Raw genomic sequence first — 23,760 nt, forward strand, 5'->3', positions numbered from 1 at the left:
CTTTACTTCTTCAAGTCCAAATATTTAATCTAGAAAAATGCATATCTGATGTTTTAAACAAAACAAGATTACTGAACTTCCAATTCTGCAAAACAAGCATAATGAAAACCAAGCGTTGCACCTTGCCCCAACAACATCGAGCCCCATCGTTAAAATATTACTTTTTCAAAAGTCCTCTGGATTTAGATAAGACAGGATCGGGGGTTTTTTGGACATCCACAGAACATTTTGCAATCTCAGTCCACCTCTGGCACCACGAGCTGGGACATGCACTATGCTCCAGCAGCCACCCATGTGTTTGGTCAGAAGATGTGAGCTCTGCCCTGCTGCTCAGTCCAAGCATGGATGGCCCTGGTGCTCCTCGGTGTGACAACTGAAAATACAGACCAAAGGCTACACAGAAGCATGCTTTTCTTGCAGTATACACATATATATATATATATATATATATATATATATATATATAAAGGTTTATTTATGTAAGTTTTTCACATAGGCTACCAGCAGTGATAACCTGCTCTTCTAACGCACATCACTACTCTCTGAGGAAAGGGCTACTAAATACTGAAGTACTTTACCAGCTCCTGTCCTTCAAAGGAAGTTCTCTTGTATGCTTTCCACAGAAAACACATTCTGGGGAGTTTATGCCAAAAAGTGATTTAAGAATTCTTGGTTGCATTTTAATGTTGTTTCTTGAGTTTCTTCTTGGAGTAACTTCAGTTTCCAGGTGCAAAAATAAACCGTGAAAATACAAAGGTTTGCCCCCCGTCCCATGCCACCCTTTCCAAGCAAACCAAACAGCAGCAACAAAACATTTTGGGCTGAAAGCTCAAAGCTTTGCTAACCTGTTCCCTTTCAGCAGGATCTTCCAGCTCTCACTCTGCTGCTCAAGTACTCCATGAAACAACAGATCCCAGTTTTTACATTTAAGTACCTGCACTTAAGTTCCAAACAAATCCCCAAAACAGGCATCTAAATAATTGTGCTGGCTTCTGAGAGCAATGCACCATCAGGCCTGGGTGCTCAGCTTCCTTGGAAAACAGCCACTTTCTCCGTTCTTAAATTAGGACTTCGAAGCTTAATTTTAGGCACTTGATTTTGGAAATTTGATTTGTGTTTTCTTGTTAAAGTGATATTTGCCACTGCAGAGGTGACTCCTCTTTTCCCTCCTCCAAAAACACAACAATCACGCTGCTGTTTGCTTTTGTAAGCGTACTGGAATTCAAAACGCTCAGTGGCTTGAGAACTGGAAGACGCACTGATAACCAAAGCTGCCAACAGCAATTTTCTGTCCATTTTCCAAAGTTTCTCCTTTCTATTCCTAAAGCCTTAACTGTCCCTTGCATGTATTCCCTTTGCCTTTCAACTTGCTGCTAACCCCAGATTCCCTTTTTTTGTCCTTTCTGAATATCCTCCTAGACCCCAAGCACGCTTAATATTAGCAATAAGAAGGAGCTTAGAATAAATCACAGTCCATATTGATCTGAAAGTGCAAGTACATTTATTTCATAGGAAACCAGGTAAAGCACGAGTGCTGTGGATTTTGCACTTTAGTTTTGACAAAAATAAAAGAAACTATTTTTAAACTTTATTTTGCAACTGCATCTCTTGCAAAGCAGTGCAGATTTTTGCCCCCCCTTGCATCAGTGGCAAGTCCTCCAGCCTGCTGCTGACTCAGCAGGACCCACAATGCTGAGCTTTCACACTCACCGGCAGCATCAGCGTAAGGAAGTTTAGAAATAAATGATTTGTATAAAGCTCAAGGAAGTGTAAAAAATGCAGAACAAAGGAGAGAAGCTACTCACCAACAGTTTAACCTTAATGGTATTTCAAAACGTTCAAAAATGCCGGGGGTAAAGGAAGACTTTAGCCAGTTAACTAGGGGGGGCCATTTCATGCTGTTACTTTTTCTGTCAGTCCACTCTCTCAAATCCTTCAGTAATGATTACTTTCATGCATAAACACAGCTGTAGTAATTAAAGTACTTTACAGATCAGAAACAAATACAAGAAAGAACACTGCAAAATGGAATAACTAATTGTGCTCAACAGCCAATACCTCATTAAACCAGAATCTAATGATCTTCAGATAGGCGAGTAAAGACAAACCATAGGCGTTGTGGTCTTTGCAGTTTTATTCATGTTTTCAGCAGATCTAAACGAGCTCAAATTAGGACCTGTACATCCAAGGACTAGGACACTGACATGCATTTCATCCCCTCAAAGTCAACAGCTCTTGCTGCACCACAGGGTAACTTCAGCCAAAGGGAAAACACCAGGTGTGATGGTCAAGCAGGAAGAGCAAGCTGGAAGCAAACACACAAATACACCCATGGAAGTACTAAGAATCTTAAAAAGATGCTACGCCACTTCCTCTCCACCCCAGAAGGATGCATCCCACTACAAGTAAGGATCTCTCATGCTGCAAAGCCCCCCTCAGCAGCAGCAGATCTAGCATCCCTCAGCACTATGGTAAAATGCTTTTTGCAACAGCATCCATTTTCCTGGAAGAAAACGTTTGAGGGTGTACCCTGTACCCAGCTGCTACACCCATACCCCAGCATCAAGATATTGGAAACTTCCTCACTGCTGCCAGCTTATTGCATGGTGCTGTTAGAGTAATAAAGTGCAGATTGCTAAAGTATTTACAGAAATAAAACAGGGAGGAAGAAAAAGCAAAGCACGCAGGTTTATTCAACTGCTGTGTTTGTAATAGCATGCAACTATGCAATGTGCAAGGACACTGCACAGACAATTCCCAGCTGGAGGTTAAAGAACTGGGTTTTTTGGTTTGCTTCCCCCCCCCCCCCCCCCCTTCTTCTTTCTTTTCTTCTTTTTTATAGGAAAGAAACAGAAGAGAGGATCTGTAGCAAACCAGGTTAAGTGGAAACAGAGAGAATATGTATGTGGCACAAGAGCTACAGTTGACGTTTCTGGAAGGAAAGCCAAAGCACAGCATTTGCTTTGGTCCAAAGCCCTCCTCCCGAAACAGTATGTGAGTGTTTATTAACAGCTACTGTTTTAATCTGGAGCTCCCTCTCTTCTTTCAAAAGCTGTGCTGATATTGCAATTGGGAAAATGTGGCTAGCTGTAGCTTACAACGGCTAATTAGCCAGAGGAAGCCTAGGCAGCTAAAGAGAGCGCACTGGGAGGATGAAGGAGTCCAAACCTAAGTCCAGAGGGCTATAAGGACTTTAGCTTTCATTTCGAGTCTCCTTTCTCTTATTCAAGTGCCACCTGAAAGATGGTCTGAAAAAATCCTCTTCTCCCCTTTAGTAAAGGGGCTCCTCTAATCTCTGTGCACCTCAGTCAAACCAACTTTTTACTTCCACAAGAGAAAAACAAAGGTACCGTCCCCAAAGCCTATTTTACTGAGCCTTCTTGATCAAAAGGCTGCATTTTCTAAGAGAGCTGATGAGACCAACAGGTCCAAAGGATGCAGAAATCCAGTCTTGCATGACCACTACTAGCAGCAGAGTTCAAAGAGTACCATGTAGCCTCAAGACCGTAAGCTTCAATTTATTTATTTTTTTAAAATGCCCACATCTCAAAATTGCATATTAAACTTTAAAAAGCAACAAATAGGAAAAGAAGTTACAAGCGGGGCCGTCCTCCTGCGTGAACCCCCATTTCCTTCAACATCCTGCAGCAGCAGCACCAAGTCTGAGCATTGACAGGTCATCCGCCACCAGCCTGCCCCCTCCTCTTGTGTCAAGGCTGAACCCCGGGGACATCTCAAGAACAAAACCAAAAGCGTAGGGTAGATCTAGAATTCTTGGTTATCTTCTTTGCATTTATTAGCTTGACATATGAAAGCTTGCTATCAGACCCATAAAAGCACCTGCAATTCCCCTGCACATGTGAAACACCGTACAAAGCAAGAAATGGCTGTGTGCAGCTGTCCAGTGAACGGCAGTTAGCTATAAAAAGGCTATCTGCGGTTCACATGCTGACTAGATACAGCGATCCAACAAAAAGCTGCAAAATTAGAGGAAGATCATGAAACCTGAGGGTGATGGTCACAAAGGTAGTGCTACACCATGCAAATCTGACTAGTACAGGGATAATAGTGCACACAAAACTCAAATTAAGATATCCTGCTAAGATGCGTAGCTACAACTCCTGTGTTCCAGTAGGTAAACGACACTTTTTGGAGGACCCTTTGTGTTTGGGAAACCAGATCACACTGAAAAGCACACAAATCACCCTTAGGCAAGTTACAGTATTTTAAGTATTTATCTGTGTGTATACTTTTATTTCCAATGAGCGTGGGGTAGTACCTGGAGTGCTATGGGAAAAGTGAAATTCCCTTGTGGGCCCTAATGCACAAAAAATACATGTGAGTCAGCTACATTCCTCAATAAAAGTGAATTTCTACACTTAAAGGAAGAAAGGACGCATACTGACACTAGATGCATACCACAGCTTGCCTTGCTGCTATTTCTTCATATGGCCAGCCATGCTATGAGAAGTCAGTCTTAAAACTTCTGTATTTTCCTGCTGCACCCCTGTGAGACATGAGTTAATCCTGTACGGCTGCAGCTGCACCAATACTTGGTGACTTCATTTTAAGATGCTAAACATCATGCCAGACAGTACCACCACGCGTAGTGAACAGTACTAACAGAGAGTCAAGCAAGTACGAATAAACAGCTAGCATTAAGTAGAAGGTGCTAAAAAATGTTCTTTTTCCCACCATTCTGATAATTAAGACAAAAGAAGAAAAAAAAATTTACTCCAGGTACAACTGTTATGCCATGGATCCATGCTGCTCAGGACAAAACGCTGCCATTAGACACCCTGTTAAACCCCTGCCTTCAAAACAGTATGAAAATAATAGGCTCATCATTCAGAAAAGCAACCACCTTTGAAGATCTAATCTCCTTTCCAAAGGATAAAGAAGTTAACGCTATGCAAGGCAAGATTGTGACCTTGTTTTCTTCTTGCCCAGGTCTGACAAGGAATATTGAGAGTGCAGACTGTATTTTCTGGTATAGGAGCAGAAGATGCTGAGACAGGATCATCATTACAGGTGCATCACTCGGATCATTCCCCCTCCTTTCCTTTCCTGTACAACACTTAGCACATCTGTCAACGAAGTATTGCCAAAACATGCAGCTAGCTGATGGCATTTCTGCTACAGAAGCTCAGGGCTGAAAAGCCTGGTGTGTCCCGAGGAGTCTTCCCTGCAGCAGACTCATGCTAAACCAACCCTTCCCGCAAATCAGCAAGTATCAAGGTACCAAATAATCGCTGTAACAAGGGCCCCTGGAACAGGTGACTGACTCCTGGAGTAGTCAGAACAGAAAGCATTTCTACCTGTCCATTTCCTTGGTTTGATGCTGGCAGCATGTTCCTAAATGTTACTTCATCAGAAGACCCTGCTCCAGGAGGCAGGACTGCAGTTCCTTGTAGTTTATTCTTTGTTTTAAGGGGAGAAAGACCAACCAACCAACCAACTAAAATGCAATACTGTAACAGTAAAGCTTGGTGTGATCTTACCACTCACTCTTCCTATGAACTTTAAATAGACTATTGGAGGAAAGAAAAACCCTACACTGCCCACACATCTGGCAACTGCCAAGCTGTTTTATACAAGCTCATAACATAAACAATTTGGGTACCTGCAGAAGTCAGGAAGGGTATTCCAGCAAAATAAGTCAATTTCCTCTAAAACTTAGCCACTCTTTTCTTACAATAAGAGGCCACAAATTCCTGGTGCAGTGGAAACCCCACTGCCATTAAAATATGTTCCAATGAAAAACATGTCTAGGCTGAACCCCCAGCACCAGCACCAAGGTGCAGAAGGTTTTACCACATTCGCTTTGTATTTCCAAAAGCACCAGAGCAAAGACAGGGCCAATACTGTAATTTCCTATAATATCTCTGCTTTAAATACAGCGACAAACCAACACCCACACAAGCAGCAGGTGGCAGGTTTCCCCCCCAGCCCTGCAGCTATCCTGTCCTCTGCAGGGCAGCAGTCCCCTGGGACGGAGGGTACCAGATATGCCTCCTCTGCCTTGCCGCTTGCGTGGCGTCTCTCTCAAACAAAGTCTTCAGCAGTTTATAAAGATAAGAAGCTCCCTCCACCCAGGCATTTTCCCCACTCATGCCTGTTATGGTGCCAGCTCATGCCCACCTCAGGCTGACAGGCATCACATCACCTCACCCTTGTTCTAACTTCTCCATTCATCCACGTCCATAGCTGTAAAACCATGCCCAGAGTGTGTGGGGTGACCAAGAGCAACCAAGAACAGATCTGACACTGCTTTCATTCCTTCCCTACCCTCCATCACTGCCTGGGTGGAGGAAGCAAGGGAAAATTGAGGTAGCCCCAAGGAAACAACCAAGCAAGAAGATCAGCTTTCAGCCAGGTCCATCCTGACACCTGATTTACTGCAGAAGAAGCACCAGCACAAAGCAGGCACCTGGGTGACAAAGAGGTCTTACCTGCCTGAAGCTGAGCAAAGCCATTGCATTGCACTCGGCAAGAAACCAAGACCATAGCAAAAAGAAAGGCAAATAAAACAGATAGACAAAAAGATGTAGAATTTTTAAAGCAGAATTCTATAACGTTATTAAGAAAAGGCCAAATCAAAATGCATTGCACACACATCATTTTGCATGTGGGAATGGTTCTAGTGAAAAGTGCTAGAATTGCAGAAAAAAGAAAATGTGAAATAAAAAAAGGTCACACAGGATATGTTAATGTCATGCAGAGCTAACTTACAGAGATTTCTTAAATATAATCGTAACAGCATGGACTGACAGATCATTGCACTGTAAAAAGCAAACAACAACAACAACAAAAAATCCACCCTGAAATGTTCAAACTATGAAGGAGACAGATTTTTCAGATGCATTACTATGTTCCTGTCTTGAAAACTGCAGGACTACGGATAATCTCAGGGCAGGTCAGATGTGATAGGGCAGGACTCAAGGGGAAGGGGCAGAACGTTAACCACTGAGAAACCCAGCAGATGAAGACCAACATCACATTTCTTCCAAAAAAATGCAATTTTAATGTTTTATTCAATCTAAACACAGCAAAAGTTTTCCAACAGAAACAGAGCTAATGAAAAGAAATACACAGAAAAAGATAGAAATAAAAAGGTAAACAGGCAGTGCATATGACCAAAAATGCTTACTACACACTGATCAGCCTGTCGCTGAGGACCTTGAAGACAGAGGGGAAGTATCCCCTTTTATTTTTGCATCCTTAAAACATGTTATCCTGTATGAAACAATAATCAACAACCTTACTAGTGACCTGAGACACACCTTGAGTACAGTAGCCTAAGATTAAATTTCAATAGGAACTTTGATTTTCTGATGATACCAAACATTTTTTTTTTACCTGAAGTCAAAAATAATTAAAATTATTATTTTTATTATATTTACTATACTGTTTGCAGGAAAGTGAAAACTTAACTTGCAGTGCATTTTATAAGCACTCATTTTGTTAAGAGTGAAAGATAGGAAAGAATTAAGTTGCATTTCATCAGCCACACTAATAAAGCAACTTTAAACTCCGGGCAAAAGACAAGCTCTTTAGCTTCTATAGTAAAACAGTGCACATCTATTATATGGATGGCAACATATTAAAAAGTTGCTCAGCAGGTAACCCCAAACCTTTACATTCCAAGTGTACCTATTTCATATATGTTTTGTACCGACTGTGTAGGATACAGAACGATGCTTCAGGCAATGAAATTGCTCATTCATGTTGGCAGCTCTCTGAAAGTTTCCCCTTCCAGAATCTTACCACCACGGCAGCTCTGTTTTTACTGCATGCTAAAAGCAAAACATGCTTTTGTGCAAAGAGCTCTTTCATGATCCAATTTTTCAAATATCAAAAGACAATTCTGGTGGTTGGAAGTTTTTTTACAATGTTTTCATCTCCCTGGAACACAAGTCCTCCACACAGATGTGTCATCTCTAAAACAAACATCACCAAATGGACTCTTCATTTAAATAGACCTGATCCTCTGGACCAGGCTTCAGTTCCATAGCCTCATGCACGAACTGATACATGGTGGAAGAATAGAGGAAGAAAAAAAAACCCCACACCAACAAACACCCAAACCACAGGTTCAATCAACATTCTGCTCTCAGGTTAATAACAACCAACAGCTTAGGAGGGAATTTGGTAGAGGTCTCAGCAGAGTGATGCTGCTGTGAGGAGGGATGTGTCAGAACTGCCAGTGTCTGACTAGGGCTCCTTCACTGGTTCAGCCCAAACCCCAGTCCTGCTCCTCTGTTCTGAAAAAAAAACCCACCTCCCAGGTCGTTGGGTGAATAAGCTTTTAAAAGGCAAAGCCTGAAAAATAGATAGAAATATGAAAGCGAGAAACGGAGCAGTAAGGAAAAACAAAGAGGGGGAGGTGTGGAAAACCCCTTAACTTCATTGCTAAGCTCCTTCATATGTGCTACCAGCAACTCACGTCCCTGTCACTGTAGGTTCAAAGACTGTCATCTTCTCCCAAGGGCATACATCTCTCCTTCGGAGGCAACACAGCACTAAAGGATGTAAAGCACTTACTCCAAGACAGTCACTTCTCATGCACTGTGAACGGTGGTTAAAAACCAGAAACGCCCCCATGTTCTCGCCAAGTGCATCCTTCAGGACTCGCATCTGTGTTTTATCAGCTTCCTAAATGTATGTTTTAAGACTCAAAGTCAACCCCCACAAACACTTAGAAAACTGAACTGTGCTATATGCAACCAATACCCATGCTGCTGTATCATTTGAGCTTGACGTGTTTTGTGAAACCAAGAAGTATTCAGTCTGTAAAACTGGAAATTCATGATAGCTCTGCAATTGCTCAACTAGAGTTTAGATGTGACTATCTTATCTAAACAACTGCACTGAATTTAGAAGGAATGAGCTAACTACATGGACTTCAAAAAATGAGAGAAAAAACTTTGAAAACAACATTAGCGGTCCCTTCCTGTACCTTAATGCAACCACTTAGCAGTGGTGATAGAACAAGAAATCAATATAAAGTAGTACCAGAGGATGTTATTTTTGTTCTGCAAGACACAGCAAGGCGTACAGCCTGCTTTTGCGTGCTTCAGAGGGAGATGACAATGGCTTTGAAAGGGCAGAAGTAAGGGCAGGGAAGTTAGAGGTTCCGGGAACCTGTCAAGTAAAAGTGGAGGACCAAGTATGGCCTCTGGAGAATTACTCGGGAACCTGATGAAGGCTGCAAAACCAGAGGACAGAGCTACAATCATTAAACTCTCACAAGTGGTCTGGCACCATCATTGACTCTAAAAAATGGCTTACACCCGTGCACAATTTTTACCTTAAGAAACTAGAGGCAGCAGCAGCAGCTCATGCATTAGCAGGGCAATGATCTACACTGAAACACAGTGGCCCTTCTGTGACTGCCTGTATCATTATTATTTTTCCTCCTCATCTTTAACTGAACAGACAAGGCCTGCTAAATGCAGCACCCCTTACTGACTTGCTTAGTGCCATCTCTCTACATCTATATGTAATGGGTCTTCTGCCACCCTATATATTGCTGGTGTTCTCTCACACTTGTGTTTTCCTCTAGCCCTTACACTGCATTTTAACCTCTTGCAGAAGGTGATGGGGACACCCACCCAAAATTTCCCAGCCCGTGGTTGACCCTGGTGGACAGGGGAGTCCAGCCACCTCTTCTGTAGCTGTAGCAAATGAGAGGCTGTGGAGGCAGCCATGGTGTAAGCCGTGCCTTCTGAGTGGCATGCAAGACAGATTTCAATAAAATATGAAAAAGCCGACTCCAATCTTTTGCAAGAGGTTTTTCTGCTTAGGCTTGTTAAAGAGGCAGAGAAAAATCCATAAGTAACTAGGTCTGCTGGACTAGCAACTTATTTTCTGTCACTGTATCACATATGTTAATAAAAAAATTGTGAACGGTGTTATGAGTGCAGGTATCTTCCCCATTAATAAGGCTTCATGTCACGCAGTAAGTCAAGTTCACAAGACTAATGTAAAGCTTAACAACACACCAAAAGGCCACTGTACACGAGTGAACTGACAGACAAATACATGATGCAAGGGATAAACGCATAACCCTAACACAGAGCAAACAGCTACGAGCTTGCACCAGTTCATGGGGTCTGTGACCAGCTAAGAGCCACCGCTCCATGCCAGCATCACAGAAGAGAAATGAACCACCAAAGCAGACTCAGGTGTTCACCATAAGCATCTGCTGCCCTCCAATCCACATATGCACATACATAAAAGTGCAAGCACAACTAATATCATTGCGCCCTTCAAAGCCAAATCCAGATTCCTGTGCCTCTACCAACATTGTCCTGCAGCTGCCACATGAGGTCTGGCTCGAAAACATGTGAGCAGCTACATGAATGAACTGAACATGTTGATGCTTTCTGGTAAGCACACATGCTATGCACCCAAACTAGCACACCATTTGAACTTCAGCACACAAAAAGGTTTCTTGAGTTTCTTTTCCTAAAGGGCAGGGTGATGTTAAACATTGGAGAATGTCAGCCTCCTAACTGGCTAAAGGTTTAATTATTGTTAAGTCAAAGGTTTTCCTACTGCTTGGCTAGGAGATGATTCTCAAAATGATGATTCAAAACATCAGTATTTTATAAAATCCACCCAGGAGCAGGAAACAATCCTTCATGAAAAGGTTAACAGATGCTTTCTGATTAAATTATGTCATAGGAATAGCACATCTAAGGGGAAGTCTACAAAGATTAAAGTATAAAGGTCTTTAGTTTCCCAAGTCTTCATCATTTTGAGTAAAACCAAACTTGAGGACACAGGACCAGCTCAAGAACTAGACCCTTTTGTTTGGAACCCCTATGCTGACAATAAAGTAGTGTCAAATGTACAAGTAGTTTTCTTTTGCTCATTTCTTACTGCTTCAAGATCTGATTTGATCTTCAGAAGACCTCTATCTGAATAAGATGCCATGGTTTTAACCCAGCAGAGGGAGAGGAGCTCCTCCACCAAACTGCAGTCTGCTCCAAACCCACAAGCACATGTCACCTAAGGGAAGAAGACATTTTCCCATAACTAGCACTTGCTGGGTGTTCCTTAGCCAACAAGGGCACAGCAGAAACACTGCCTTAATCCAAAATGCTTCCCAGCAAGTTTGTAACAGCATAAAGTAAGGGGAGGGGGGGAAATTTAAAAAAAAAAAAAAAAAAAGCTAAACAGGCAAAAATGCAAACCTGCATGCTTAATGAATTAATTATCTAAACATATGGCCTAAAACTGTAAGATACTTCGAGGTGTATTTGGTCTAATAAGCTAAACCACATTATTCTGCATATTTAATACTTGTTAGGTAACATCTTTAAGGACCATGACACCAACAGAAATGTCCATCAGCACGCATATACCTCAAAAGCTGGAACGTTACTTGAAATTAAGACTACATCCTTTCTGAAATCAAGGCTACATTTCAGAGCAGAGAGCCTGAACTTGCACATAGGAAGAAAGCAATTACCCTCCAGTTACAGCAAAGCCAGCAACAGTTTTCTGAAGGTCACAGAGGGACAGGAGCGCTTCCAAGCGATAGAGAAGGAACAGTCACTTTGTTCAAAGTGCTGACCCAGTGTCTCAAAGGGTAGGGATCAAAGAGCAGGGCAGGATTTGAAAACGCAGGAAAACACATTTATTCCACGTTTGCCATAGCTCTGCAGAACCAAGTTTTGTCTCCTGTAAATGTTAGTGCAACTCAGCGTGTGTAGTCATCGCCCAAAGCATCTCACTTGGCAGGCGGATGTTTAGTACAAAGCTTTGACATGGAGGTCAGTTAAATCCAGACAACTTTAACATAAATACAAGTTCAGGGAAGCTTTTTATATTTCTACCTGCTCAGTATGCCCTTGGTCATCAATAAAGCATCATTAATGAAGCACAACCTCTACATCTAATATTGCTTTAATAAGGGCATGCAAAATACACAGATGCAATGGGAGGCTGAGACCAACTCTTAATTTGCAGCACTGAGTTCAGCATAAGTAGCATGATTCATTTGTTCTTGGAGAAGTGACAATTACACTTACCAGCCTGCATCTGTAAAATCTCTACACCTGGTAAGGGAATTTATTAGACTGCCATTGTGCTTTCTAAATGCCTGACACTTTGTGTTTCATATGAGTCAACCATTTCATCGAGGAAATAAAATAATTCTCCAACGCATCGAACACATCAGAAAATTATTTACCGACCACATACTTTGGACAAGTTTGCTCTCGTGCTTTTAGTTACCCTGTAAGATAATGCATCCTAAATGCCAAAACACAAATAGAGAAACCAAGGCAATACATTCTGGGAGATTAATTTCATTAAACAGATCTAGGGAGAGCCAGTGCATAGACAGTCCACAGCAACTATACAAGTTATCTCCATAGCAAGATTGGAGGCAGCATTTGTTTGATTTGTCAAAGAATCAATTCAGGTCACTGTTTGCAATACCTTTATCAAACACAGATACAACTGCTGTTCTGTCAGACACAGGGTACAGACTTCAGCGGCCTCAGGACCCCAGATATAAATCAGCACTTTGGAACTCCAGGGATGTCAGCCTAAACAATGTCCTCTTAACCATACTGCAGCAATACCAAATTTAAACAGCCTTAGGAAAGGCCATAGGAAAGCAATTTGAACTGGACATAAGTTTTTAGACAGACTAACTTCTATGTAATTCACTGATTATCCTTTTCATTTGTCCTTGAGTGTCATCTTCCATCTAAGGGGAAAAACTGTTTCCAATGCTAGCATGCATAAACCAGTTGGACTGCAGAAATCTTCTGCCTTTTTAACACATTTAAGAATCACAGAACAAATTAGCAACTATATTGCATATGACAAAACAGCTACAGACTATAAGGATTATTGTCAGTTTTGTGAAGTGTTCGGATGCACACAGAGAAGTGTGCTCAGACTGGAATGCAGTAAGCATCCGTTTCTTAAGCCTATTATATAGTCAAATAGCTTTCAAAAGCATATGTTGCATCTTGAAAGAACATAATCTTGTGCATTGTAAAAACCAGGAAAACAAAAGCATTACTGCAAAGAGCTGAGGCCAACAGCCCCAAAAGTATTCCTACGTTTAAACAGTTTTATAGATCTTACCCCTATACAACTAATTTCAGACATGGCAATGAAAGGTTAACAAAAGGACTGAGATTAAGAGGACAAAATGAGCAAGTTGTTCAGTTACGCAGGGGAGGTTATAGCAAACGGCACCATCACCCATACATGCCTTCATGACCTGCATGAAGAGCTACCAAGTCTAAGAGGAGCTCTAGCAGCTTTGAACAGGCAACAGAGTTGGCTTGTGACCCATCCTAAGACAGCATGACACTCACAGGAGTGAAAAAACCCACCAAGAAATAATAGGTAGAGGTGTTTGTGGCTCTGCTCCTCAGCAGTGAAAAAGCATCCCCACCTCTGTTTGTTCAGAGAACAGACCCTCAATGCCTGGAATAATAAAAAAAAAAATATGTCACCAAGAGGCCATTTGCTCCAAAGGCTCTCCCAGTCCAAAGGAGACTCTACAGAACAACCCATCCCAGGAGATGGCTCTGTGCTGAGCCCACCCTCCCAGTAAATTGCTGCCCTGTCTACTGGGCAGCAAGCAGGCAGGAGCAAGGATGAATGCTCATTGTGACATCTTTTTAGTACTAGCTCCAAGAGGGACAGAGGGCAAAACAGGACACAGAGGCACAATGCTGTTTTAACATGGGACTGCACACATTTGCTGTTTCTCTCCCAGAGATCTGTCTCAGGTGGAACACAGACAGAGTTAACCAGGAGACTCACTTCATCCCAGGACTGCTGAGACCACTAGAAGACAGACAGTAGACAAGTATTTTAACCTTGTAAGCACCACCACCTTGCTCTGTACAGGTGGGTTTTTTTTTCTGAGCTCAGCAGAAACAGAAGCTTTTGATGTTGCAACGCTTGCTGCCCCAAAACTGAGGAAGGTAAAGGAATGAGGTCAGCTCAGTACTTGAGAGCATTTAACCAGATGAATGTCACTTACAAGGAATACGATTCCCAAGGGGCAGCTCTGGATTGCTCTCAGCGCCAGGCTTTCCACCTGCGGCTGCTGGACTTGAGCACTAAGTCAGCCTGAAATCCTAAAATATTGACAGTTCCAAAAATCGGAATCTTCAAACATATTGCCAAAAACCTGCTCCTAGCCAGCTGCAAAAGAGCCAGCAATTAAAGGTGCTGCCCCGAGGCCTGACAGATTTACAGTATTATTGCAAATTTACATTTTTTTTTGTTCTGTTAATCTTATCTTCTCTAAGTTAATTCCTCTTGTAAACAACTCAAAATGAAGGTCAGCAGGGAAAGAAGAGATTAGACCAGAGAATTCAAAATATTTTATTTCAACTCTGGCTGCACTAAAGGCAAGGAATGCAACAAGAGGAATTCTTGCTAAGAAATGTAAAGGCAACATCAGCTTACTAAAAATACTGCAGTAAGCGTACCCACAGACTGGTCAGACAGCACATAAACTAAGTATCCTTAATGATGCTATATTTATGTACCAAATATGCACCAGTTTTAGTCAAAGAGACTTCATTTGATCAGCTGCTGGTATGTAAAAGCTAGTAAATCACACAAAGTACAATTGCTTTTTAGAAAGCACAGTGAGGCAAATAGATCAACAACCAGACCCTTCCCCAGCCTGCAAGACAAAGCTACACTGCACATTAAATTCAGCAGTGCTCTCTCCGGTTGCATTTGAATGCTAAAATACAGGGGACTTAAGTCAGATCATTCACGATAAATTCACTTAGCAGCTTACGGATAAAAAAAAACAAAGTCCCTAAGGGCTTCCAGCACACATTCATATGTAATGTGTACATTGTAAGAAATTCAGGAAAATCCAGCAAAATTTTGGCATGTCCTTGACCCATGTCAGATGGCAACAGTGTCTCTGAGGGCAAACCCACTCTTTAAGTTCAGGAAATTCAGCACAGCGGTCTCTTTCATCTGCTCCTCAGTTCATGTAAAGCTAAAAGGAATCACTACCCAGCTGACCCCAGTCATCTCCAGGCTCCACAAGCTTTCAAGGGAAATCCTCACTGAGTGTGCAAGTACAGCTCCCCCCAGGCAGAGCACGTTGCCTTGGCTACTCTGCTGCTCTGAAAGCAGATGATGTCTAGTGCACCCCAAATAAATGAATACTTTTATAAGAAACTCCAGCTTTCATTGCCGAACAGCATCAGATGATCATGTGTGCCACGGGCTTACTCTCCCTGATGCAGCTTCAACTTCTGTTAGCAGTGTTAAGGACACACCAGTTATTTCCCTCTAGCTACGGTGTTTTCCGACAGCAGAAAAAAATCTCCGGCTGGGACTGCACAAGGGAACAAGGAGGGCTTAGAGTAAAATATCAGAGTTATATCACAAAACGCTCCAGTGTATTCACAAGTTCATACGAAAAGTAAATAAATCCCCTCCTGCTACGCTAGCAGCTTTATACTGATGCAGCAACACCATGAGCCTGCATCTACAAAAGCTTCACAGCTGCAAACCCCTGCACGCAGCCACAGCCACCGGCAATAATTTAAGCCGACCGTTTGCAGCAGGCCCACGGCTGCCAGGTCCTGGCGGAGGGCTGCGCTTCAGAGATAACCTCACCCTGGAAGCAACCTGGCCCAAAACTCCAGTGAAGGGCTGCACGGCCACCGGAGCCACGGAGATGCCTGCACGCTTGCCCTCCTCTGGTTTCAGCTGCAGGGCGTGTTTCCATTTACACAGAGCGGTTTCGTAGACTTCCTGATCGGAAGCATCCAAACTGGGCAACCGCTGCCAGGCCCCTGCCTTGTTTTCACTCGCCCTCGCTAGCAGCCAGCTGAGCTCTTCGCTTGTGTTTTTCACTGCCACGGTACCAAATCCCACAGCACCAGAGATCACCCAAAGCACTGAGAATACAAATTCGCCGTACGGGCACTGCCGTTCAACCGTGGCTGGGATGCCGAGCAAGCAGTACACCCAGCTGCCAGAGGCACGAAACACCTCTTGTCATCTACCAGGAGCCCTCCTTGCTGAGCCAGCCAAGGTGTTACTATTCCTGCCCAGGTCTGCAGAACTGGCCTTTTGTCTCCAGATTCAGAGCACGGATCGGTGCCGGAAAGCTCTGCGGAGCTGGGTCCTCAGCTGCTGCATCCCTGGGAAACGGGGAGGGTGGGGTGGGGTGCTGAGGGCAGAAAAGCAGCCAGTGCAGGCAGGGAAGAAGGAAACACTTAAATTGCCCAAGATGATACTCGCATAACCCTGAGCGCTGCCAACTTCTAATGCTGCTGCTGCCGCCCGAGGGTTTCCAAAAGATGGAGGAGATAAAAGCAAAGTCATAAAGTTTTTAAGAAAGTCCCTGCATACGCATCTGACATACCGACACATTTCTGTCTCATGCTCTTCCTTCTCTACTTACTTCCGAAATGCTTGCACTCTTTAAACATTTAGATTCGAAAGCGGGCAGGCATCTTATAGAAGCACTGCCCATCTCCCCGGCGCTGCTCTCATGTGGCGCCTGCCCTGTCCCGCAGCCGAACCCGGGAACTCCTGTGCCAGCGGCTCCATTCCTGATCAGTAAAGCGGGGGGACCGGTGAGCGAGACGATGGGCTCGGGGAAGAAGCAGCAGCAGAAGCCCAAGTCTTCGCTTGCGAGCCCGACAAGACCTTCCGCTGCCCCGCTGCGGGGCTGCCCAGGCCCGGCCGCCCCCGCAGCCCCGCTCGCCCGGCCCGCCCCGAAGCAGGCGACCCCCGCGACGCGCGGGGCAAACGCGGGTCACGGCTTTTTGCTGGGAGCCGCGGCAGCGCTCAGCCCTTCCCCAGCTGCCCGCACGGCCCGGGGCCGCTTCCTCGCCGCAGGCGGGGCGGGGCGGGGGTGACGGAGGGGTCCCCCCTTCCTGCCCATGTTATTTCTCTCGACTCCGTGCCCCGCCACGGCGGAAGGAGCCGCCGCCGCCCGGGGATGCAGTAGCCATGGCAATGCGAGATTGCATCATGCTCTTGACTAACTGCACCGGGGAAAAACGCTCCCGGCGAAAACCCCGGCCCTTCCGCCGCCCCGTCCCCTCCCTCCCCCGGCTCGCCCGCCCGCCTGCCGGCCCGCCGCTGCCGGCCCCGGCCGCGGCTCCGCCGCTCGCTGCCGAGCCCGCCTGCCGCCCCCGTCGCCGCACTTGTTGCGCGCCCCGCAGGCTGGCGCCCCCCGTCCGCCGCGGCCCCACTCCGGTACCGGCGCCCCTCCGGTACCCTTCCCCCTCCCCTCGTCGTCCTCCTCCTCCGGGCCCGGGCGGGCGCGCCGCATCCCGCCGCCGGGCGCGGAGCCCCGGCGCTGCCCTCCCGCCCGGGGGACGCGGCCCTACCTGGCGGCGGCGGCGGCGCTGGGGGCGGCGGGTGGGCACCGGCCAGCTCTGTCACGCTGCGGCGGCGCGGGGGCGGGGCCGGGGGCGGGCTCTGGGCGGGAGGCCCCGCCCCCCGGCGAGCCGTGGGCTGACTGTGACGTAAGAGTGGTGCGGGGGGCTAACGGGCGGCGGCGGAGGGGGTGCTATGACGTCACGGCCGCCGAGGGCCAATCCGGCGGCCGCGGGAGGCTCGGGAGCGGGGTGGGCGAGCGGCGCTGTCGCCGCGGGGGTGGCGCTGGCCCGGGCGCCGCCGGCACACCGGGCCGCTGGGCGCGGGGGGGCTCGGGGCCGCGTCACCCCCTGAGCGTTACGCGAAACACCGGGCGGCCCGTCGGTATGGGGGGTTTCCAACCCGGGCGATGGAAGCAGGAGGCCCCGGTGAAAAACAATATGAGACCATGTAATTAAAGACTGCCATAATTAGATAAGCCACAGGCCTAAATTAAAGGTCACCGGCGAGCACAGTTGATTTGTTTCCCGTGTTTTGAGTAACGGGCTTAGCGGTGCTACGGAGGCTTTGAATATAAGCTCTGGGTGCAATAGAAACGCAGGATTTTAACTTGGTCATGTAATAAACCCCCTGGTGTTGTTGGCTAATTCAGATGCATATACTGAGCCTGTCCCCACAGTGTCGGCTGTCCGAGAAAGGAATTTCAAAGCATCCTTTTTGGCTCCTCTCCAATAGCCGGCCGGGATGCTCAGCTCAATGGAGGAAGAAAGGTCCCCTCTACATGCTCCCCACGCTCCGCAAGGTCCTAACAGGACAATAGCAAGGGAGCCTTGGCGTCGGTATGGCCAGCGGGAAGAAAGCAGTTTGTTTCTTTCCCTCTCTCACATCCTCCGTCATGCTGGAATGACCTTTTAAAATTATTTTTTTTCCCCTAGGAGTGTGTTCCGTCTCTTTGCTAATTAGATTAACATGTTACATAAATAAAGAACAGCTTTGCTTTGCAAAGGAGAGGAGTTGAGCAGCAATTTGCATGGGTTTTATTCAAGATCAAGTATCTGCACTCCATGGGAAGCAGCAGTTTTAGAAAGCTGGAGGGAAAAGGGTTTCATGAAGCTTCTCTATGGTGGAAGGTGCAAGTACAGGTGAAGCCATCAAGGCTAACCCATACCAAGCCAAAGTCCAGTAGCTTCTCCCGGGTAGTCAGACACTGGTCCTATGCTCATGGTCATTCAGCTGAAGCTGTGTGTTGGAGCCTCATCTAACCTGGTTGGAGCTCAGTGTGCAAACTGTTCCCAGGTGTGATGCTGAGCTGTGAGCAGGCAACGCTGTAACGCAGCGTGTTTGCCCAGTGGGAGCAGAAGCAATCTGCCTTAAGCTCTCACTGCGACAAGAAAAAAATATCTCTCTCCAAAGCAGACATCGAGGCTATGCCGTAACTTTTTTGTTTAATCTTATTTCTTTATTAGAGTAAGTTGTTAATAGGAATGCTTTTTGGTTTGGATTTTTTTTTCTTTTTCCTTTTTGTTTTAAAGCCCCGTTATACATTTCCTTTCCTTTTGAAGGACCAAACCCCCGTATGATTTTTGTGTGTGTGATCTGAGGCTTTGTAGCAGTATTCAGTAAGGTACGAGCACTCACAACTGTCCTTGCCAATGTATTTTAACATTTGGAAAAAAACCAACAAAAGCCAGCACAACTCTCAAGCGAGTATGCCTTTCTGAATGCCCTTTGCCCAAGTTTGTGTTCTGGATGTTTCTGAGGCATTCCTGCTTGTTTGAGGGGAGTCAAGCGATCTTGCTTCTAGCAAAATTAATGGAATAAGGCACAAGTCCCTTTTTTTCTCACTTGAGCTAAAATGTCCTGAGATCATTGAAACGTGACCACTAGGTCTTTCCACATCTGTAAATCTGAACTTGACTTTTCGATGTGCTTTAAATAAAGTTGCTTCCCAATGAGTATACACACTTGTTTCCGTGGTTTATTGATGAGAGATGATTGCACCAAGTGTTACTTTCACAGCCAAAAGAGATTTCTAAATCTGGAAGATGTTTAAATAATTAAGACTCAATCTGGCAGTTTAAAAATAAAAACTTAGAACCATTTGCAACTCTAGATGTAAAAAGGGAGTGAGCGGGGCATAGGGAGTGTAGGCAGAGAGGCAGGTGGTAGCTGGGAAGTGAGTGGCACTCCTTGTGGGAGAGGGGTGTGCTGCTGCCTGGTACCCGTGCCGTGTCCTGCCCTGCCAGTGCGGTGCTAGCAGGCAGGGGAGCCTGACCAGAGCCTGCTGGAGGCTGGCACGCACCCACTGCGGCTTCCTTCGCCACGGAGCTTGCTCTTCTCACTTAGCAGTGGGTTTTTTATGAGGCTTTGTACATGTGGGATGTTGAGTATCTGGCACTGGAGAGGGGGGGACACAGCTGCTGATGGGGGGGGAAAGGATGAAGCTGGGGGAGGACTTTGGCTTTGCCAGCATGGCTCCAGCGTGAGGCTCCCTGCTTGCCTGCTGAGCTGCCGGTTCATCCCTCTCCTGGCCTCTCCAAAGTGCTCATGCTGTTGTTATCGGTCAGAGAAGAGCAAGGTCACGGCATGGGAAATGTCATTTCAGAATTGCCCATTCAGGAGAACTAAGCAAATAATGCCAAATATTTTGGCACTAAACATTAGGCAGTTGATAAGGGGTAAGGGCTGGCCAATGTTGTTCTGGGCTGCAGGTGTACTGAGTCCTAGTGTTCTTTCTACCTGTCCTCTCGGGGCATCTGCAAGTTTGCCAGGAGTGAAGACATTGTCATTGGCCTCTCCACCAAGCGCTGATGAAATTGGTGCTGCTATATTTGCTCAGGATGGGCTTCAGAGACCTTATTATCTGTGTGGGATCAATGAGGCTGGAGTTCAGAGAAAGGCCAATTAAACAGTATTAGGACCGTAGATAGAAAGATTGCTAGGGCAGATTTAAAATAAGTTATACCTTGAATTTAATTTATACCTGTGTCTCATGACCATTGTAATCTTGCTTTTCAAGAGAGAAGGGGCAGAATCTGAGCGCTGTGGAAAGCTGAGTCCTAAGTGACCCAGCCTAGGTAGCAGCAGCAGAGGTGACAAGAGGCCTCAGCAGATACAGTTATGCTCACTAAACTGATGGTAAACAAAGGGAAGAGGTTGAATAGATGCTAGCGTTTGAGAGTATGGGTAGGAAGAGAGCAGCTGGAACAGCTGAAAGTAGAGTGAAGAGTCAGTGAGGGCTGCAGCACTGGGGAGAAGAAAGAGTCTGGAGTAGGTCCATCAGTGTGGTGGCTGAAATTAGCCTGGATAAAGCAGTAGGAGTGTGTGTTGCAGGGAAATGAGCCTGAATGTTGTTTGGTTTTGTTTTTTTTTGGGGGGGGGAAAGACCAAATCCATCTTCTTTTTAAAAAATTGTATTAGAAATCCTAGCTATACCTATTTAGTAGCAGTCATCATGCACACTGTAATGAATAGCTCCTTGTTTTGATTATAAATAAATTAATCCAATTTTCCCAGAAATAAATTAACAAATTGATTAGAACAAATAACCATCATTTGCCACTCAGTCGTCTTAACGGGAATTTTCAGTTCTGCCTAGGTTTGCCTTGGCTTCCCTCCAGGCTGACTGCGGCAGCTCCATGTTCATTATCAGTAAGATAAGTGGGATGCGATTACAGTTCACTTTAAATCAAACACTGGACTAAAGTACCAGGCTTGAAATTTCAGCATTTATCTCTTCTGAATGCAGTGTTTTCTTCTGTTGTGCAAACCACAAATGCTTCATACTGTTTGTACAACTGTGTCTAACTTTTAAGTATTGATCTTCATAGAAAAAGCTTCCAGCCAAGGTTTTCTTCACAATTTTTTATTTGGCGGGTCTTTGTAAGCAAGTGGCTGGATGAAGCTGCTATTTTGAGATTCCAGCACAAAACTGGTGTGAACACACTGACTCTGTGTTCTGAGGTATGATCATGTTACAAACTGGTGTGAACCTTTGAGGGTCATTCTTGCCCTCTGCCATCAAGGGCAAAATTCTCACAAGCCAGAGTGGAGGCAAGTTTTTGGCACTAACTATGTTTCTAATCCAATGTCATGCATTTCACCTTAACAGCAGTTACTTTTCTGCATTTCCTTTTCCTCTTACATCTCCCTGCAGTGTGCTGTGCTGTAGACAAATGATTAAATAGGACTGAAGACCTGCACCAACTCACCAAACTTCCAGTGTATTTTAGAGAGTCAGGTTTGCTCCAGTGTCCCATAAGAGCAAATTGTTTCTTGCCAAATAGGTCAAATAATTAGTAAGTTTACTCTGCCATTGGTGTTAGTATGTTTTTCTCTCTCACCATGCTGCTCATCATCTCAGAGAGAAAACTTGATTAAAGTCCACCCTTGTCAATGCTGCTTACCTTAGTTACTTGGGATATGTGCATTTTAATTTGATGTTGTCCATTGGCTGCTAAAGCATTAATTGCGCTGAACTAAGAAAATAACAAGCCCTGGGAATTTTGCCACTATCTGCTAGCTGGTTGGTCCCTATGGCACTGCTAGACAGCTGTCACTGGCAGCTGCTGGGGCTGCTAATAGGAGACACACAGAGAATTAAGAGGTGTTTCTGATAAGCAAGTAGTAAAGGAGCATGTAGTTTTGAAATGAGCATGAAGAAAGTGGTTACTTAACCCAGAGGCACAGATACTCAGCTAACCCACGCGGGTGGTGCCCATGTGTCCTTTCAGTCTGTCTCCTTTTTGTCAGTGTCTACGAGAAAAGTGGCCATCAGAAGCATCTCATTTACAGCCCTGTACTCAAACCATACCGCTCTCTCTGGGGCAAACCCGGTGTTTGTAAGGCACGACCCACCTTAGCCCGTATGGGGCTTTTGCTGATGGTCACAGCGTGCAAGGGAGGGAGCAGATGTAAGCATCACCCTGGTGCTCCTCTGTCCCGATGGCTCTGCTGTGACCCCAGTGAGCCCTGGGAACCCAGCCCTGCTCTCTCGTTCCCTGCCTGCTTTTGGGTATTCCCGTCATGATTTGGGCACATCTGCAGTTAAGAGTAGAAGCTCTTCAAGGGGGAAAGTGCGTTGTCACTTCACCTGGCAAGCAGTTTCTGCTGCTGTAGAGTGATTTTGTAAGAGCTAATGGTAATCACAGTAGGGTGAATAAAGTATAAACTGCATTATTTTGCATTAGTAATTGGATGCCTGCTCCTTGCTTGTTCCTGTTATGGTGCCTTTTTGTTGACTTACTGTATGGATTACAGCATCTAATCCTTCAAAACAATGTTCAGTCCTCCTAAACAACATCATAAACCCATCACTGTCCACTGCAGCCTGTCACCCATTTTCTGCTTTATCTCAAAACTAGTGGGACCTATCACGTTGCTCAGTATAATGGGGCTGGTAGGAGTACAACACCGTACTTCCGAGTATTAGATGTTCTGGTTTGGAGGAGCAGTTAAGGGCAGCATTTGCTATCCCTCTTCATGTGCCATGCTCCCTATCGCTTTCTCTTAGTCACAGCCAGCATAAACTGTTTGAGATAATCCTGTTGAGAGAAAACATTGTCTCCCTGCTTACAGCAAACAGTAAATTGTGCTTAGTGCAAAAAAAAGGGATGAGGGAAAGTATTTTTTTAAATGCTCTGATTTATTTGAAAACATCTACATGAATCTGAATGGTTGTCATTATACATTGGAATTTTTCAAGTATTAAATACATTCATATTGCCTTGTAGCTGAACTTTGTGACACCAACTCTTACATGATGGTTAGATTAGTTATTAAGTCATTACTGCAGTCATATTTTTGAGGCAGCTGTTTCCCTACAAAGTCATCAGATCCTGCTACAGCTTCTTCCCTCTTGCAGACTTAAGTGTTCACAGAAGATCTTTCCCGCATTTTGAGAAAACCATTATACCTGGGCATTTGTCCTGAGTTAAAACTATTGCATATGATTGTAACAGTCTGTTTTACTGGGGGATCACCGTGCAGACCAGCCAAAAGTCTCCCTTCCTGGCTGCAGGATACTAAAGCCTCAGTACACAACACTGAGCTCTCCCCTGCCTGTCTTCTTCCCAGGAGATCAGTTCACTGCAGATCCAATGTGCTGTCTCTGCTGTCTGCTCAGCCCACGTCCTAAGGCAAGAGTAACCTTTTTGCCTAATATAGAATGTTCAGGTAATCTTTCCCACTTCTAAGGATTGTTCCAGCTCTCACCTAGGAAAGCAGAATCTGCCTTTGCCCTGTGGTCTCTCCAGCCTTCTTGGGACCACAGCTTGCATGGCCTGGGAAGAAGAAGGCTGGGAATGTATTTTACAGGCAATTGGAAAAAAAACCCCAGTTAAATATTAAACATTCAAAATAACTGCTGTTTTAGGGGTTTTCACCTTCTCACTGACCATCTTC

General features: G+C 45.2%; 1 protein-coding gene across 2 annotated transcripts in view; it reads right to left on the reverse strand.

Moving 5' to 3' along the window:
• Window positions 1-17,477, reverse strand: part of ELOVL5 (ELOVL fatty acid elongase 5) — a 38,716-nt gene extending 21,239 nt beyond the window's left edge. The window contains exon 1 of one of the 2 annotated variants that reach the window (XM_055810589.1): window positions 17,370-17,477. Coding sequence is in view for 1 of the 2 variants with exons in the window: in XM_027787834.2 (XP_027643635.1) it covers window positions 16,433-16,460 (28 nt within the window). In the remaining variant the exon portion in view is untranslated. Of the gene's footprint in view, window positions 1-16,432; window positions 16,818-17,369 lie in introns of those variants that run through there. The other variant, XM_027787834.2, reaches the window with a different exon arrangement.
• Window positions 17,478-23,760: the final 6,283 nt, after the last annotated feature.

This window comes from Falco peregrinus, chromosome 7 (genome assembly GCF_023634155.1).
Source record: "Falco peregrinus isolate bFalPer1 chromosome 7, bFalPer1.pri, whole genome shotgun sequence".
Classification (NCBI taxonomy): Eukaryota; Metazoa; Chordata; class Aves; order Falconiformes; family Falconidae; genus Falco; species Falco peregrinus.